Source organism: Nerophis ophidion, linkage group LG24 (genome assembly GCF_033978795.1).
Source record: "Nerophis ophidion isolate RoL-2023_Sa linkage group LG24, RoL_Noph_v1.0, whole genome shotgun sequence".
Taxonomy (NCBI): domain Eukaryota; kingdom Metazoa; phylum Chordata; class Actinopteri; order Syngnathiformes; family Syngnathidae; genus Nerophis; species Nerophis ophidion.
In genome coordinates this window covers 22,776,864-22,795,296 of record NC_084634.1, presented here as the reverse complement: position 1 = coordinate 22,795,296, position 18,433 = coordinate 22,776,864, and the positions used below count along the sequence as shown (strand labels likewise).

Here is an 18,433-nt window from a genome sequence, read left to right as displayed (position 1 = left end):
TTCTAGAAAAACAAAAAATGCTATTTTTATTCATATGGTTTATAGACATGAAAAAAAATATAAAGGTGAACTAAGATGAGGTCATTGTTTTTCAACCATTTTTAATATATAAAAAACGGTTCAATGAATTAGATGTATTATGTTTTACCCCTTAAACATGTTTGATGTTTTTTATGTAATTTATTTTTAGGTAAACTAAGAGGAGCCATTGGTTTTCTAACCATTTCTTCTAAAAATAAATAAATAACTATTTTTATTCATATGTATATCTAAAGGTTCACGGTATTTATTTTTTGTAATTTAATTTTAGGTAAACTAAGGTAAGCAACACTTTTATACATAGTTTGTTTATAAGAGAAGCAATTCAATTAACTGTTTTCATTCAGATCGTTACACCTATAAACATGTGGGGTGTTTTTTATTTGAATTTTAATTCAAAATAGGATGAAAAGCACTTTTCTACACACTTTTGTCTAAAAAAAAAAGAACTATTTTATTCACATGGTTTATATCAAAAAGTTATATTTTGGTTTCATCTGACCACATGACATTCTACCAATCCTCTGCTGTATCATCCATGTATCCATTTTGGTTCAAACTCAACTCATCGTGTTTGGAGGAAGAAGAATACTGAGTTGCATCCCAAGAACACCATACCTACTGTGAAGCATGGGGGTGGAAACATCATGCTTTGGGGCTGTTTTTCTGCTAAGGGGACAGGACGATTGATCCGTGTTAAGGAAAGAATGAATGGGGCCATGTATTGTGAGATTTTGAGCCAAAACCTCCTTCCATCAGTGAGAGCTTTGAATGGTTGACCAAATATTAATTTTCCACCATAATTTACAAATAAATTCTTTAAAATTCCTACAATGTGAATTCCTAGATTTTTTTTTCACATTCTGTCTCTCACAGTTGAAGTGTACCTATGATGAAAATTACAGACCTCTGTCATCATTTTAAGTGGGAGAACTTACACAATCGGTTGCTGACTAAATACTTTTTTTGCCCCACTGTATATATATATATATCTATATATATATATATATATAGATACATATATATATATGTATGGTGTATATACAGTACAGTCCAAAAGTTTGGACACACCTTCTCCTCATTCATTGTGTTTTTGTTTACAAATGAGCACATGTGCAGTTATGTACTTAACAAAAAAAGGTGAAATAACTGAAAACATGTTCTATGTTCGAGTTTCCTCAAAATAGCCACCCTTTGCTCTGATTACCTTTTCGCACACTCTTGGTATTCTCTAGATGAGCTTCAAGAGGTAGTCACCTAAAATGGTTTTCACTTCACAGGTGTGCTTGAAGGTCATCGAAAGAATGCCAAGAGTGCAAAAATGTAATTAGCGCAAAGGGTGGCTCATTTGAAGAAACTATAAAATGAAACATGTTTTCAGTTATTTCACCTTTTTTTGTGAAGTACATAACTCCACATGTGTTCATTCATAGTTTTGAATCCTCCAGTGACAATCTACAATGTAAATAGTCATGAAAATAAAGAAAACACATTGAATGAGGAGAGGTTGTGTCCAAACTTTTGGCCTTTACTGTATATACATACATATATACATACATATATATATATATATATATATATATATACACACACAAAAAAGTCACGGACCACAGATGGCCCCTGTGCTGTACTTTGGACACCCCTGCCCTAGAAGCTGACAGTTAATGGCCACTAGAGTCTTAGTAGTGTAGCATATTTGTTCATCTTACGGGTTACATGTGGGACACCAGTCTAATGGTTGTCTTACATCAGTGCTGGAAGTAGTCAAATCAGCTGTTCACTGAGCGGGTTTTTCCTGGGTGATTAAGAGGGGACAAAGGGTAAAGTCCTTCTTTAGCTACCACCTCCTTTTATCATATTGCCTTTGCACACGTCAGTGTTTACTTTTCTATATAAGTCAACACAAAATCCGCACTTTGGAGCAATGTTCACTAACTATTTGGCTTGTTAGCTTCCTGTCGTGGTTAAGGGAAGAGTTGTTTTTTTATGGAATATATTTTAGGTAAGGGCTTCACGGTTGCTGAGGGGTTACTGCGTCTGCCTCACAATACGAAGGTCCTGAGTAGTCCTGGGTTCAGTCTCGGGCTCGGGATCTTTCTGTGTGGAGTTTGCATGTTCTCCCCGTGAATGCGTGGGTTCCCTCCGGGTACTCCGGCTTCCTCGCACCTCCAAAGACATGCACCTGGGGATAGGTTGATTGGCAACACTAAATTGGCCCTACTGTGTGAATGTGAGTGTGAATGTTGTCTGTCTATCTGTGTTGGCCCTGCGATGAGGTGGTGACTTGTCTAGGGTGTACGCCGCCTTCCGCCCAATTGTAGCTGAGATGGGCACCAGTGCCCCCCGTGACCCCAAAGGGAATAAGCGGTAGGAAATGGATGGATATTTTAGGTAAATTAAGATGAACATACTCCTCTCCCAACCATTTTTTCGAATAAAAATGAAACCATTTCATTCACTGTCTTTATTCATATGGTTTCACCTCTAAATAGTTATAACTCCAATATTTACAACAGGGGAAAAAAACACCATATTATTCCACAAAACAGCTCCAAGTGCTGAATATTAATTTTTTTTTGTATCCACGTTAGTGTCTAACTTTTAAGTTGACCTAAACATTTGAACATGGCGCCTGGATAGAAATATTTAAATACATACACCATCTTTAGTTGCATGTCCTCACAAACTCATCTTTGACTCTTCAGTAGTCCGGTGCGTTAGGTTCTGGCACCAGATGGTGAGGAGCAATGACTGACATGGCCATTTTTTTTTTTTTTTTTTTTTTTTTTTGGTTTCCTCCATTGGGATTGAACGCAGCAGTAAAAATATTAAGTTGGTCGTCAAGCTCATTGGTCTCACAGACACTCGCAATTTTTTATATATAACACATCTTTGTCATGTCTCCAGAGTCTTTAGTCGTCAATGTGACCTGTTTCCTCATACAGGTGAATTTACTTACACTAATCCTTCACTAGAGCCACCGATGTTGCATTGAAGTGTCTTCTTTCACGTCACCCAACGCTTCAACAAGCAAAAAGAAAGAAAATAAAAGTACAGATGTCGGCTAACTCTCGCCTGCTGGGTGGCTCTCAGTTTGTTTGTCCTTCAGGTTAGAAGAAGCTCATATGTCGCTGGACTTGTACATGTCGGAGAGGAGCCTGGTGATGGGTACGTTGCCGATGGTCTTTTTGAAGAACACCTCCTCGATGGTGGAGGGGCTGACCGAGCGCAAGGCCGGGAGAAGCAGGAGGAGCTTGCCGAATCGACAGGGCTGAGTGGGGTACCTGCAATGCAACACTGGGCTTCAACTACGGAAAATACACAAAACATTGCCTATTTCACTGAATACCCCCCAGAAATTGACATTTTTTTCCCTAATTTCTTATGTAATTTCAGCCTACTTCTTTTTTCAATAATAATAGCCTGAATAACTGGGCTGATATATTAATATCTTACACTTTTAAGGTTCATTTGCAAGTATTATATTGTAAATTTTGCATGCAATTGCAATTCTGAGACGCTAAATGGCAGTAGTGAATAGACTTTGCTGAAGTAGTCTTTGCCAATAGGCTAAATGTACCCGTCTAGTCTTTTGCTGAGTCCTACAAAGTATTTATACCAGGAGTCCAGGCCAAGGACTCCCAAACTGATGGAGTGGGGATACCTTCAATCAATCAATCAATCAATCAATCAATCAATGTTTACTTATATAGCCCTAAATCACTAGTGTCTCAAAGAGCTGATATACTGTATGTCGTAAACATTTTTATATGTTATATATTTATGTATAAAGCTGGTCATAAAGGTACCATGTTGTCATGCCATACTAAGAGATTCATATAACAGAAGTAGGTTTTTAATTTTTTTTTATCTCACTGGCATTCATCGAGGGTGGACGCTCCCCTTTCCTCTCCCTTATCTCTCCTGCTTGCTTCTTTGTTTTGTCTTAACTTTCGTGTTGTTGTAATATGTATATGTGCTTTGCTATGGAGGTTTTTTTCCCACTCCAGACTGGGCCCCCTTTGGAGCCCAGTCTAGATTGTATTTTTTTTACTCATCCTTCCCCAGCGTTTACCTTTTTCCCATATTTTATTGGGCGCCTTATGGCGACCCATCAGCGTTCTTGTTCTGTAACCCTGTACACTGTTTGTTTGTCTAATCTTGAACAGGTTTGTGCTGAAAACACAGTTTCATTGTACTTGTGCAATGACAATAAAGACTTATCCTATCCTAGTAATAATAATAATAATAATAATAATGGATTAGATTTATATCGCGCTTTCCTATTGTTAGATACTCAAAGCGCTCACAGAGCAGTGGGAACCCATCATTCATTCACACCTGGTGGTGGTAAGCTACATTTGTAGCCACAGCTGCCCTGGGGTAGACTGACGGAAGCGTGGCTACCAGTTTGCGCCTACGGCCCCTCCGACCACCACCAAACATTCACTCATCATTCATTCACCGGTGTGAGCAGCACCGGGGGCAAGGGTGAAGTGTCCTGCCCAAGGACACAACGGCAGCGATTTTGGATGTTAATAGGTGGGAAGCGAACCTGCAACCCTCAGGTTTCTGGCACGGCCGCTCTACCCACTACGCCATGCCGGCAAATACCGTGCTAGTCGCTAGCTGACAACTACAGCATTTAAACTAGCTGAAAACTAGCACGCTAATCACTAATCACTTATCGCAGGCTGGCAAATAGAGCGCAAATCACAAGCTGGCAATTGGCATTCTCATTGCTAGCTGGCAACTGAGGCACTAATCGCTGGCTGGTAACTAGAGCGCTAATCACTTGCTGGCAACTTGTCTGCAAATCGCTAGCTGACAACTGGTGCACTAATCACTAGCTGGCAAGTGGTGCGCTATGGCTAGCTGACAAATACAACGCTAGTTGTTAACTGGAAACTATAGCGCTGATTGCTAACTGGCAACTTGATTGTTAATCGCTGTCTGGCAACGAGTCCGCAAAAATTGCTAGCTGGCAACCAGAGCGCTAATTACTAGCTGACAACGATAGCGGTAATTGCTAGCTGGCAACTAATCCACAAATCGCTGGCTGGTAACTAGAGCGCTAATCACTTGCTGGCAACTTGTCTGCAAATCGCTAGCTGACAACTGGTGCACTAATCTCTAGCTGGCAAGTGGTGCGCTATGGCTAGCTGACAAATACAACACTAGTTGTTAACTGGAAACTATAGCGCTGATTGCTAACTGGCAACTTGATTGTTAATCGCTGTCTGGCAACGAGTCCGCAAAAATTGCTAGCTGGCAACCAGAGCGCTAATTACTAGCTGACAACGATAGCGGTAATTGCTAGCTGGCAACTAATCCACAAATCGCTGGCTGGCAGCAAGAGCTCTAATCGCTAGCTGAAAACTATTTTGCAAATCACTAGCTGGCAGCTACAACGCTAATCGCTATCCGTCTTAAAGTGTACTGTGAATACAATAATATAGTTGTTTTGTGTGGGTTTTTTAAACTGTAAGATACAATGAGTAAGGTGTCCATATAAATGCCATTTACAGTATAAACAACACTACAGTGTGTTGGATCATTGTTGATATGTAAGTAAATACATTTATATTTGTGGAAAAATAATTTGAGGAAAAAGTCCAATCAACCAAAAATTTTAAGACCTCCCCTGCAGCTCCATTTGAAAACTTCCGGTTTATACTGTAAGTATTGTATTTTTTAATCAACAGCTGTTTGATTGTAATGTGCATCTTTGTTGTAGTGTTGATATCGCCATATATAATCTCTAATGCTAGTTTGCAATATGTATATGACATATCCAATGTAAAAAAAATTTGTGTCTGTATACATATTAAAGAAAATAATATGCATATTATTATTTATATATATATGAAAATAATAATATTTATACATTTAAAGAATATTATATATACATCCATCCATTTTCTACATCTTGTACGTTTAGGGGTCGCTGGAGCCTATATTAGCTGCATTCGGCCGATAGGCGGCGTACACCTTGGACAAGTCGCCACCTCATCCATATATATACATATCCATATATATATACATATCCATATATATATATATATATAATATATATAATATATATAATATATATATATATATATATATATATATATATATATATATACATATATACACACATTTACTCCGTTACATCTACTTGGGTAACTTTTGGGGTGAATTGTACTTCTAAGAGTACATACTTTTAACATACTTTTACTTGAGTATATTTATAGAGAAGAAACGCTACTTTTACTCCGCTCCATTCATCTACATTCAGCTCCCAATTTGCTACTGATTTTTATCAATCTGTTAATGCACGCGTTTTTTTTTTTGTTTGTCAGAAAGACCTTCAAAGTAGGCTCTACTGCATGCCTGCGTTTCACCAGTCAACTGGTGACGTTTGACTCCGTTTCACCAATCAAACAGAGCTAGGAGGTCACATGATTAACAGCACATTTTTTGTTTTTTTTATAAACCTTTATTTATAAATTTCAACATTTACAAACAGTTGAAAATAATAATCAAAGTAAGTACAAAAACAGTACAAAACTGTATAAAAACTGTACAAAACAGCGCCAGGGGGTTGTAAATTTAAAGTAACTAAAATAGAATGCAAAATATATATATATATATATATATACATATATAAAATAAAAAAAGCACAAAGCTCACTCAATCTCAGTAAATAACTTAAATTTGGAACACAGCATCATCGTTTTCACAGCTTTTTGGTTGTTAGAGGTAGAGTGTTTTAATGTATGGTTCTAAATCTCTTTTAAAGGCACAAAAAACAGGTTGGGTATTGAGAAATTTACATTTATGAATATAAAACTTAGCCAACAGTATAATGAGGTTGCAAAGATAAAATTCATTTTCAAATTTTTTTTCAATACGGTGTAAAACCAAATATATATAATTAGATATATATTATTGTTTTAGTTGCTTAAGTGATATTCCTGGCTCTGAATTTGTTCATTGCTATTTTTATTTTTTTGTGCATTACTTGTTGCCGTCATCTTTAAACGGACAGGTTACTCATCAGTTACTCAGTACTTGAGTAGTTTTTTCACAACATACTTTTTTGTTTTACTCAAGTAAATATTTGGGTGACTACTTCTTACTTTTACTTGAGTAATAAATCTCTAAAGTAACTGTACTCTTACTTGAGTACAATTTCTGGCTACTCTACCCACCTCTGGTTCACAGCATCAAACAAAGTGTCATACCTGGTGTGGATGTAGCTGTTTAGAGTTAACTGCGCCTCATCTTGCAGAGCAGCAATGGCGCTGGCGTTGCGGAAACTTCTCAACTCCGTGTTGCCGTGAGTTGGAACTGGAACGCGGAAGCAGAGTGTCCCAATAAAAGCCTTCAAAGGTTTCCCCTCACTCATGTTTTCTGTATCGACAGCTCTCACCGGCTTTGAACGTCACGATGCATTTCAGACAGGCGAACTCGGTGGCGTCCGGCCGCATTTGTCGGAATCTGGTGACCACCTCTTGGAGAGCTTGGATCTCGGACATGATCTTGTTCGTCCGTTGGGATTCCGTGGTTTCTGCGTTCATCCCTGCTGATGACAGGATGTCACTACGGCAGTGAGGAAGACTGGAGCATGTTTTTCACAAGGTACATACCAGAAATGGCGAGTAGAGTGGTGGAATCAACGGGAATGGCCCACTGTGCGATGCCCAGGACAAACAATTCCCTCCAAGCGTCCTCCAACAGAATCAACTGCAGAAAACCCCACCTGTGAGATCACGGATCTAACTGTGGTCCTCCCAAAAGTGGCCAAAAAATATTTACTCGGACTGAAGTTTCTTTTAGCATCACAATCAAAACCAATCTTACGTCACAATAAACCAAAAATGACCATTCCAGGAGAAAATGTCTGTTTGAGCTAGAGCCTAGACCTAAGTCCTCGGTTTTCAACAAACATTTGAGATAAATTTTTCGTACATGGTTTCTGTTATCGTGCAACCTAACATTGCACGTAACAAACTATCATTCCGCGGAATCCAGGCTCCAAAGTTGCGAGTGGAAGCACTTTGATTAAAAAAAGAAGGTGGTAAATGCTGATTAATTCAAATGTGTGTTTGGGGTAGAGCCCAGACCTAAGTCCTACTGAAGAATCTGGTACCTCGGTTTTCAACAAACATTTGTGCCAAATTTTTCCTACATTGTTTCTGTTATCGTACGACCAAACATCTGTCAAAATCAACTAAACATTGCCATACCAGGAGAATATGTCTGTTTGGGCTAGAGCCCAGACCTATGTCCTCGGTTTTCGACAAACATTTGCGGCAAGTCTTCGTACATTGTTTCTGTTATCGTGCGACCAAACATTGCACTTAAAAAACTACCATTCCACAGAATCTAGGGTGCAAAGTTGTGAGTCAAAGATTTAAAAAAACAGGGTGGTAAACGCTGATGAATTTTAATGTGTGTTTGGGCTAGAGCCCAGACCTAAGTACTAGTACCGGTACCTCGGTTTTCAACAAACATTTGCGCCAAATTTTATCCTACGTTGTTTCTGTTATCATACTACCAAACATTGCTCGTAACAAACTACCATTCCGCAAAATCCGGGGTCCAAAGTTGGGAGTGGAAGCACTTTGATTAAGAAAAGAAGGTGGTGAATGCTGATTAATTCAAATGTGTGTTTGGGCTAGAGCCCAGACCTAAGTCCTACTGAAGACTCTGGTACCTCGGTTTTCAACGAATATTTGAGCAGAAATGTTCCTACATTGTTTCGGTTATCGTACGACCAAACATACGTCAAAATCCACTAAAAATTGCCATACCAGGAGAATATGTCTGTTTGGGCTAGAGCCCAGACCTAAGTCCTCGGTTTTCGACAAACATTTGCGCCAAGTCTTTCGTACATTGTTTCTGTTATCGTGCGACCAAACATTGCACTTAACAAACTACCATTCCACAGAATCTGGGGTTCAAAGTTGCGAGTCAAAGCACTTTGATTAAAAAAACAGGATGGTAAACGCTGATGAATTTTAATGTGTCTTTGGGCTGGAGACCAGACCTAAGTACGACAACCATTACCTCGGTTTTCAACAAAAATTTGCGCCAAATTTTATCCTACATTGTTTGTTATCATATGACCAAACATTGCTCGTAACAAACTACCATTCCGCGGAATCCAGGCTCCAAAGTTGCGAGTGGAAGCATCCATCCATCCATCCATTTTGTACCGCTTATTCCCTTTAGGGGTCGCAGGGGGTGCTGGCGCCTATCTCAGCTACAAGCACTTTGATTAAAAAAAGAAAGTGGTGAATGCTGATTAATTCAAATGTGTGTTTGGGCTAGAGCCAAGACCTAAGTCCTACTGCCCTTTGAGACACAAGTGATTTAGGGCTTTATAAATAATCATTGATTGATTGATTGAAGACTCTGGTACCTCGGTTTTCAACAAACATTTGTGCCAATTTTTTCCTACTTTGTTTCTGTTATCGTACGACCAAATATCTGTCAAAATCAACTAAACATTGCCATACCAGGAGAATATGTCTGTTTGGGCTAGAGCCCAGACCTAAGTCCTCGGTTTTCGACAAACATTTGCGCCAAGTCTTTTGTACATTGTTTCTGTTATCGTGCGACCAAACATTGCACGTAACAAACTATCATTCCACAGAATCTGGGGTTAAAAGTTGCAAGTCAAAGCATTTTGATGAATAAAAAAAAAAAAAGGTGGTAAATGCTTTTGAATTCAAATGTGTGTTTGTGCTAGAGCCCAGACCTAAGACCAATGGAAGACATTGTACATGGTTTCTGTTACCATGCGACCAAACATTGCGTCTAAGAAAATTGGCTGTGTATCATTCCGCGGAATCTAGGGTCCAAATTTGCGGATAAAAGCACTTTGATTAAAAAAAAAAAAAAAAAAAAAAGATAAACGCTAATGAACTCAAATGTGTGTTTGGGCTAGAGTCCAGACCTAAGTCCTACATTTGCGACAAAATTTCCGTACATTGTTTCTGTTATCGTAAGACAAAACATTGCTCATAACAAACTACCATTCCGCGGAATCCAGGATCCAAAGTTGCGAGTGGAAGCACTTTTATTAAAAAAAGAAGGTGGTGAATGCTGATTAATTCAAATGTGTGTTTGGGCTAGAGCCCAGACCTAAGTCCTACTGAAGACTCCGGTACCTCGGTTTTCAACAAACATTTGCGCCAAATTTTTCCTACATTGTTTCTGTTTATCGTACGACCAAACATACGTCAAAATCAACAAAAAATTGCCATACTAGGAGAATGTGTCTGTTTGGGCTAAAGCCCAGACCTATGTCCTCGGTTTTCGACAAACAATTGCACCAACTCTTTCGTACATTGTTTCTGTTATCGTGCGACCAAACATTGCACGTAACAAACTATCATTCCACAGAATCTGGGGTTAAAAGTTGCAAGTCAAAGCATTTTGATGAATAAAAAAAAAAAAAGGTGGTAAATGCTTTTGAATTCAAATGTGTGTTTGTGCTAGAGCCCAGACCTAAGACCAATGGAAGACATTGTACATGGTTTCTGTTACCATGCGACCAAACATTGCGTCTAAGAAAATTGGCTGTGTATCATTCCGCGGAATCTAGGGTCCAAATTTGCGGATAAAAGCACTTTGATTAAAAAAAAAAAAAAAAAAAAAGATAAACGCTAATGAACTCAAATGTGTGTTTGGGCTAGAGTCCAGACCTAAGTCCTACATTTGCGACAAAATTTCCGTACATTGTTTCTGTTATCGTAAGACAAAACATTGCATGTAACAAACTATCATTCCGCGGAATCCAGGATCCAAAGTTGGAAGTGAAACCACTTTGATAAATAAGGTGATAAACACTGGTGAATTAATATGTGTTTGGGCTAGAGCCCAGACCTAAAACTCAGGGACTATTTAATGCCTACAAGCCTGTTTCGCAGGCTTCACTGATCTTCAGGAGATTTTATAATATAAAATCCCCTGAAGAGCAGGGAAATCTTGTACGGATGAAATAGCCTCTGTTTTTTGAGCACTGTAGAACTTGACATATACATACATATATATATATGGGTTCAAATAATTTATTTCTTTATTTTTTCATGTTTAATATGTTTTTTGCAATTTTAATTTTGACGCCAGCACATAGTGTTCCAATTGCCGATGCGGGTATATTCATTTTTAAATGCGCCAGAAAATAACCTGTTTTTTACGCTGTTGTTCAATGCCCGGTAGTGCGTAAATGTGTTCCTGTATGATATTTCTCCAGCAATGGTCATGTGGTGACATAAATGATGGCATTTTGAGAGGTAATCATTGAAGTCGGACATCACTGAAGGCCTAGGTGGGAAACGCACGGCCTGCCACTGATATATATATAATATATATATATATATATATATATATATATATATATATATATATATATATATATATATATATATATATATATATATATATATATATATATATATATATATATATATATATATATATATATATATATATATATATAGTGTTTGTTTTGATTTTTTTTTTTACAAAACTAGAATTTGAATGGATTAATATTTTGTACTAAAATGAACTCATGGGAAATAGATTGTTTAGTAAATAATTGTTTTAGTTAAAAAAAACACCAAAATATTTCAACATAATCCATCCAATTTTTACCGCGTATTCCCTTTTGCGGTTGCGGGGGACGCTGGTGCCTATCTCAGCTACAATCGGGCGGAAGGCAGCGTACACCCTGGACGAGTCGCCACCTCATCGCAGGGCCAACACAGATAGACAGACAACATTCACACTCACATTCAAACACTAGGGCCAATTAAGTGTTGCCAATCAACTTATCCCCAGGTGCATGTCTTTGGAGGTGGGAGGAAGCCGGAGTTCCCGGAGGGAACCCACGCAGTCACGGGGAGAACATGCAAACTCCACACTGAAAGATCCCGAGCCTGGGATTGAACCCAGACTGCTCAGGACCTTTGTTTTGTGAGGCAGACGCACTAACCCCTCTTCCACCGTGAAGCCCCTGCCCTATTTCAACATCAGTAAAACAGAAATGTATTAACCTTCTAAAATCATCCCAGACTGGGATTCGAACCCAGTACCTGTGCTCTACAAAATGAGTTAGTGTATATTGTGCAGGGAATTATGCCATTACATTCCTGTCGGTGATGGAGCAGAGAGCAGCTAGGAATACGTTTGCGGTAAAATCCTGTCGTTCATGAATGGACATTTTACATGCACTTTTTCCAGTGTTAGTACTTTTCACATACATGCGCTTTTTCATCAACCAAGAACAAGAATCGTTTTTGTTTTTTTTTTATTATTTAAAAATTTAACTTTCCGCAAGTAGCAAATATTAATAACATTTAGCAAAAGACTGAATTGGAAGTTTCACTACTTTTGTAACTGTTATTTTCCACTTGAACTAATGTGGGTATTTTAGAAGAGTTGTACAAGCAGGGGGATGTGGGGGTAAGTGGGGAGCTTGTACTTGAGTTTTTGTTAAGTTCGAAGATGTGTTTTTTGCCATTTAAATATTTAACATATATAAAAAAGGAGATACACAGCATTGGAAAAAGATATGTACAAGATTCACTTTGGATCTCATTGCCCATTACTGTGGTGCGTTCCAAAACCCTAGATTAAAGTTAAAAAAAGAAGCATCAATAGTTTTGAAAAACATGGGTAAACTTAACCCTTTATCGGGCTACAGTGCAACTAATGATAATATAATCATTTTAATAATTAAATATTATGATGGCTATTACACACTGTGGTAAAAAAGAACTTGACAGATTATCATATTATTATCATATTTAAGTGCAAACTTCAAAACCAGTAAAGTTTGCAAGTTGTGTAAATGGTAAATAAAAACAGAATACAATGATTTGCAAATCCTTTTCAACCTATATTCATTTGAGTAGACTGCAAAGATAAGATACTTAACGTCCAAACCGGTAAACTTGGTTATTTTTTGCAAATATTAACTCAATTTGCAATTTGAGGCCTGCAGCATGTTTCAAAAAAGCTGGCACAAGTGGCAAAAAAGACTGAGAAAATTGAGGAATGCTCATCAAACACTTATTTGGAACATCCCACAGGTGAACAGGCTAATTGGGAACAGGTGGGTGCCATGATTGGGTATAAAAGCAGCTTCCATGAAATGCTCAGTCATTCACAAACAAGGCTGGGGTGAGGGTCACCAGTTTGTGAACAAATACGTGAGCAAATTGTCGAACAGTTTAAGAACAACATTTCTCAATGAGCTATTGCAAGGAATTTCGGGATTTCACCATCTAAGGTCTGTAATATCATCAAAAGGTTCAGAGAATCTGGAGAAATCCCTGCACGTAAGGAAACCCACATTGAATGCTTGTGACCTTCGATCAGGCGGCAAGCGACATCAATTTGTAAAGGATTTTGCCACATGGGCTCAGGAACACTTCAGAAAACCACTGTGAGTAACTACAGTTTGTCGCTACATCTGTAAGTACCAGTTAAAACTCTACTATGCAAACCAAAAGCCATTAATCAACAACACCCAGAAACGCCGCAAGCTTCGCTGGGCCAGAGTTTAACTTAAACGGACTGATGCAAAGTGGAAAAGTGTTCTGTGGTCTGACGAGTCCACATTTCATATTGTTTTTGGAAACTGTGGACGTTGTGTCCTCCCGACCGAATAGGAAAATAACTATCCGGACTGGTATAGGCGCAAAAGTTCAAAAGCCAGCACCTGTGATGGTATGGGGATGTATTAGTGCTCAAGGCATGGGTAACTTACACATCTGTGAAGGCACCATTATTGCTGAAAAGGTACATTCAGGTTTTGGAGCAACATATGTTGCCATCCAAGCAAGGTTTTTTTCCTGGACGCCCCTGCTTATTTCAGCAAGACAATGCCAAGCGACATTCTACACGAACAAAATTTAAAAGCCAGCATCTGTGACGGTATGGGAATGTATTAGTGCCCAAGGCATGGGTAACTTACACATCAAAGACAGGTGTGCCAAGCTTGTGGCGTTGTATTCAAAACAACTTGAGGCTGTAATTGCTTACCTAAGTATTGAGCGAAAGCTGCAAATACTTATATGTACATGTTTTTGGTTTTGCAAATATTTCTAAAGAAAACCAAAGACTTTTTCACATTGTCATACTTGGGTATTGTGTGTATAATTGAGGACAGTTTTTTTTATCCATTTTGAAATAAGGCTGTAACATGACAACATGTTGAAAAAGTGCACTGTGTACAGGTTACAAGTCACATGGTTTCTTTTTTATAATGAGAAAAAAGCTGCTATTTAATAGCAGATTACGGTAAAGGTGTCAATTGTAGATCACTTGGTAATACTTGTGTCAATAAGGTGCATTGCACAGTCCCTCGACTTATGTCCACTAAAGGGATCATGTTTGAACTCCCCCGGGCCTCCGAGGTTAAGCACGCTGCTTAATCCCCTTCCCTTAATTCCCGTCACGCGTGGTGAAACTCTTGAACGTACCTGGTCAGATAGGGGGAGCGTGGAGAAGGCGGGCACGCTTTTCGCCCACTTGATGCTCATGAAGAGAAGGCGGGCCGCCGATTCGCACACCGACTCAGTGGCCACCTCGTACAGGTACATAGGGGTGCCGTTGACCTCGTGGGGGTACTGGAGGAGAGACAGCGCTTTTGTGAACAGTCGGGCTCATTGTACACAGCAAAGGTCAAATTCCAAGCCACGGCACCTGGTTTTATGATTAGTCTTGCTTGCGCCAGATTTGCAATGAGAAATCTAATTGGCGGATTTGTGCCTCTCACTGGCTAAATCTGGGCAAGAATTTCAACTTCTAACCCTGGAGGGAAAAATTACGATCCGATTAAAAACGCAAGTGCCCACTAAATATTGAACTTCAAACCAGGGGCGTCAAATGTGCGGCCCACGGGCCAGATCGAGCCCGCGGACAGGTTTTATCTGGCCCACGTGATGAGTTTCCTTAATCACTTTTGACATGGGTTTGGGGTCATTGTCCTGTTGGAACACCCAACTGCGCCCAAGACCCAACCTCCGGGCTGATGATTTTCGGTTGTTCTGAAAAATTTAGAGGTAATCCTTCTTTTTCACTGTCCCATTTACTCTGTGTAAAGCACCAGTTCCATTGGCAACAAAACAGGCCCAGAGCATGATACTACCACCGCCATGCTTGACGGTAGGTTGGGGGTTCCTGGGATTAAAGGCTTCAGCTTTTCTCCTCCAAACATATTGCTGGGTATTGTGGCCAAACAGCTCAAATTTTGTTTCATCTGACCACAGAACTTTCCTCCAGAAGGTCCTATCTTCGTCCATGTGATGTCAGATGAAACTAAAAGTTAGCTGTTTGGCCACATTACCCAGCAATATGTTTGGAGGTCTTTAATCCCAGGAACACCATACCTACTAGGGGTGTGGGAAAAAATCGATTTGAATATGAATCGAATCGAATACGTTGTGCGATTCAGAATCGATTCTCATTTTTAAAAAAACGATTTTTATTTGTATTTTTTCTCAATCCAATAAACCACTACACAGCAATACCATAACAATGCAATCCAATTCCAAAACCAAACCTGACCCAGCAACACTCAGAACGGCAATAAACAGAGCAATTGAGGAGACACAAACAAGACACAGAACAAACCAAAAGTAGTGAAACAAAAATGAATATTATCAACAACAGTATCAATATTAGTTATAATTTCAGCATAGCAGTGATTAAAAATCCCTCATTGACATTATCAGTAGACATTTATAAAAATAAAAATAAAAAGAACAATAGTGTCACAGTGGCTTACACTTGCATTGCATCTCATAAGCTTGACAACACACAACATATTTTTACAAAGATAAAATAAGTCATATTTTTGGTTCGTTTAATAGTTAACACATTTACATTAAGGCAATCAGATGATAAAACATTGTCCTTTACAATTATAAGAGCTTTTTTTTTTTTTTAAATCTACTGCTCTGCTTGCATGTGAGCAGACTGGGGTAGATCCTGTTGAAATCCTATGTATTGAATGAATACAGAATCGTTTTTAATGAGAAAAATATAGTTTTTGAATCGAGAACCGAATCGAATTAAAAAAAAAAAATCGATATATTATCAAATCATGACTCCAAGAATCGATATTGAATCGAATCGTGGGACACCCTAAGATTCGCAGTCCTAATACCTACCGTCAAGGATGGTTGTGGTAGTATTATGCTCTGGGCCTGTTTTGCTGCCAATGGAACTGGTTTGTTACAAATACTAAATGGGACAGTGAAAAAAGGGGATTACCTTCAAATTCTTCAGGACAACCTAAAATCATTAGCCCGGAGGTTGGGTTTTGGGCGCAGTTGGGTGTTCCAACAGGGTGTTCCAACAGGACAATGACCCCAAATGTACGTCAAAAGTGATAAAGGAATGACTAAATCAAGCAAGAATTAAGGTTTTAAAATGGCCTTCCCAAAGTCCTGACTTAAACGTGTGGACAATGCTGAAGAAACAAGTCCATGTCAGAGAACCAACGCATTTCGCTGAACTGCACCAATTTTGTCAAGAGGAGTGGTCAAAATTTAAACCAGAAGCCTGTGGATGGCTACCAAAAGCGCCTTATTGCAGTGAAACTTGCCAAGGATCATGTAACCAAATACTAACATTGCTGTATGTATACTTTTGACCCAGCAGATTTGGTCACATTTTCAGTAGACCCATAATAAATTCATAAAAGAACCAAACCTTCATGAATGTTTTTTTGTGACCAACACGTACAGTATGTGCTCCAATCACTCCATCACAAAAATATAAGAGTTGTAGAAATTATTGGAAACTCAAGACAGCCATGACATTATGTCCTTCACAAGTGTATGTAAACTTTTGATCACAACTGTAAATGTAAAAAAAAAAACCCCAACAACAACAACAACATTATGATTTGTAAATTTTGTCAAACTGTGACTTGGATTAAGGTTGTTTCTGCGACGCGGAGGGAATTTGCCACGAGCGAGAGACAAATAAAAAGCGCTCACAGTGGAGGTACAAAACTTGACTATGGAAACAAACCCTTGCACTATGGCATAAACTATGGACATAAACAAAAGACTATTAACTATGAACTATAAACAAAAACTTACATGACATGGAACTGTGAACGAGGGCATGAAGGTAGGAACAGCATGGGTAAGTGAAGATGCCAGGACGAAGACAGAAAAAGAATGACTTAAATAGCGGCTGTGATGATTAGTGAAAACAGGTGTGAGGCTGAGGACAGGGACGTGACTAGGAGACAAGGTGGAAACTAATGAGTAGCCATGGGGACAAAGAAAACAAGAAAGTGCAAATGCAAGAACTGAATGTCCAAAAAACTAAACATAGCATGACCAAAACAAAACATGAACAATAGCCATGACACATTTTTAGAATGTGCTTGTTCTATTTTTGAACAAAGAAAACAATCTGAACTTGTCTTTATTTTTAAGTTATCGTGCCGTGATTTTTCCAGTCTGGTCCACTTGGGAGTAGATTTTTCTCCATGCAGCCCTCCCATCTAAAATGAGCATGACACCCCTGCTTTAAACAAAAGATCCGCAGAGGTTTTTGCAGTGCAGGAAATTATAATTCAAGCAGAGCAACAACAGAAAAGAGAAACGTGCTTTAAGCAATAGGAGACCCTGTTAAAAAAAATACGTTTACTCATATTTGAGGGCTTTTGCATGAAAACACACATGTTTGCAAGCGCATCAAGCCTGGTGAAAATCTTTACAGTTCAGCAGAACCCTCAAAATTGAGTCATGAGTTGCGTCCCCCGAAAAATTCAGAAGAAAAAAAAAAATCAGCCCTCGCCACAAGTTACATGGATCGTCACAAAAAAGAACAGGACGCACAAAACAGTGTGAAGAACCCATGTTTGGAAACGAACAGGAAGTTCAATATTCTGGTTTGAGCCTGCCATTTGGGGCGAAACTAGGGCTTGTCAAACAACAACAAAACACACTCCTTCTAGGGACTAGAACAGTGGTTCTCAAATGGGGGTACGCGTACCCCTGGGGGGACTTGAAGGCATGCCAAGGGGTACGTGAGATTTTTTAAAAATATTTTTTTGTGAAGAAATGTTTAGAATTAAGTTGATGAATCCAGATGGATCTCTATTACAATCCCCAAAGAGGGCACTTTAAGTTGATGATTACTTCTATGTGTATCAATAAAGTACTATCTATCTATCTATCTATCTAGAAATCTTTATTTATAATTGAATCACTTGTTTATTTTTCAACTAGTTTTTAGTATTTTTATATCTTTTTTCCAAATAGTTCAAGAAAGACCACTACAAATGAGCAATATTTTGCACTGTTATACAATTTAATAAATCAGAAACTGATGACATAGTGCTGTATTTTACATCTTTATCTCT

The 18,433-nt window shown here is 38.6% G+C and overlaps 1 protein-coding gene across 2 annotated transcripts in view; it reads right to left on the bottom strand.

Annotated features, from left to right (window-relative positions):
• Nucleotides 1–2,600: 2,600 nt before the first annotated feature.
• The window catches only part of nr2e1 (nuclear receptor subfamily 2, group E, member 1), a 33,873-nt gene continuing 18,040 nt past the window's right edge, over nucleotides 2,601–18,433 (bottom strand). Inside the window, exons 5-9 of one of the 2 annotated variants that reach the window (XM_061885686.1) lie at nucleotides 14,526–14,672; nucleotides 7,674–7,770; nucleotides 7,457–7,606; nucleotides 7,269–7,374; nucleotides 2,601–3,323 (exon numbers count right to left, since the gene is read on the bottom strand). In XM_061885686.1, the coding sequence (XP_061741670.1) occupies nucleotides 3,161–3,323; nucleotides 7,269–7,374; nucleotides 7,457–7,606; nucleotides 7,674–7,770; nucleotides 14,526–14,672 (663 nt within the window). In that variant the 3' untranslated portion in view covers nucleotides 2,601–3,160. Of the gene's footprint in view, nucleotides 3,324–7,268; nucleotides 7,375–7,456; nucleotides 7,610–7,673; nucleotides 7,771–14,525; nucleotides 14,673–18,433 lie in introns of both variants that reach the window. The other variant, XM_061885685.1, reaches the window with a different exon arrangement.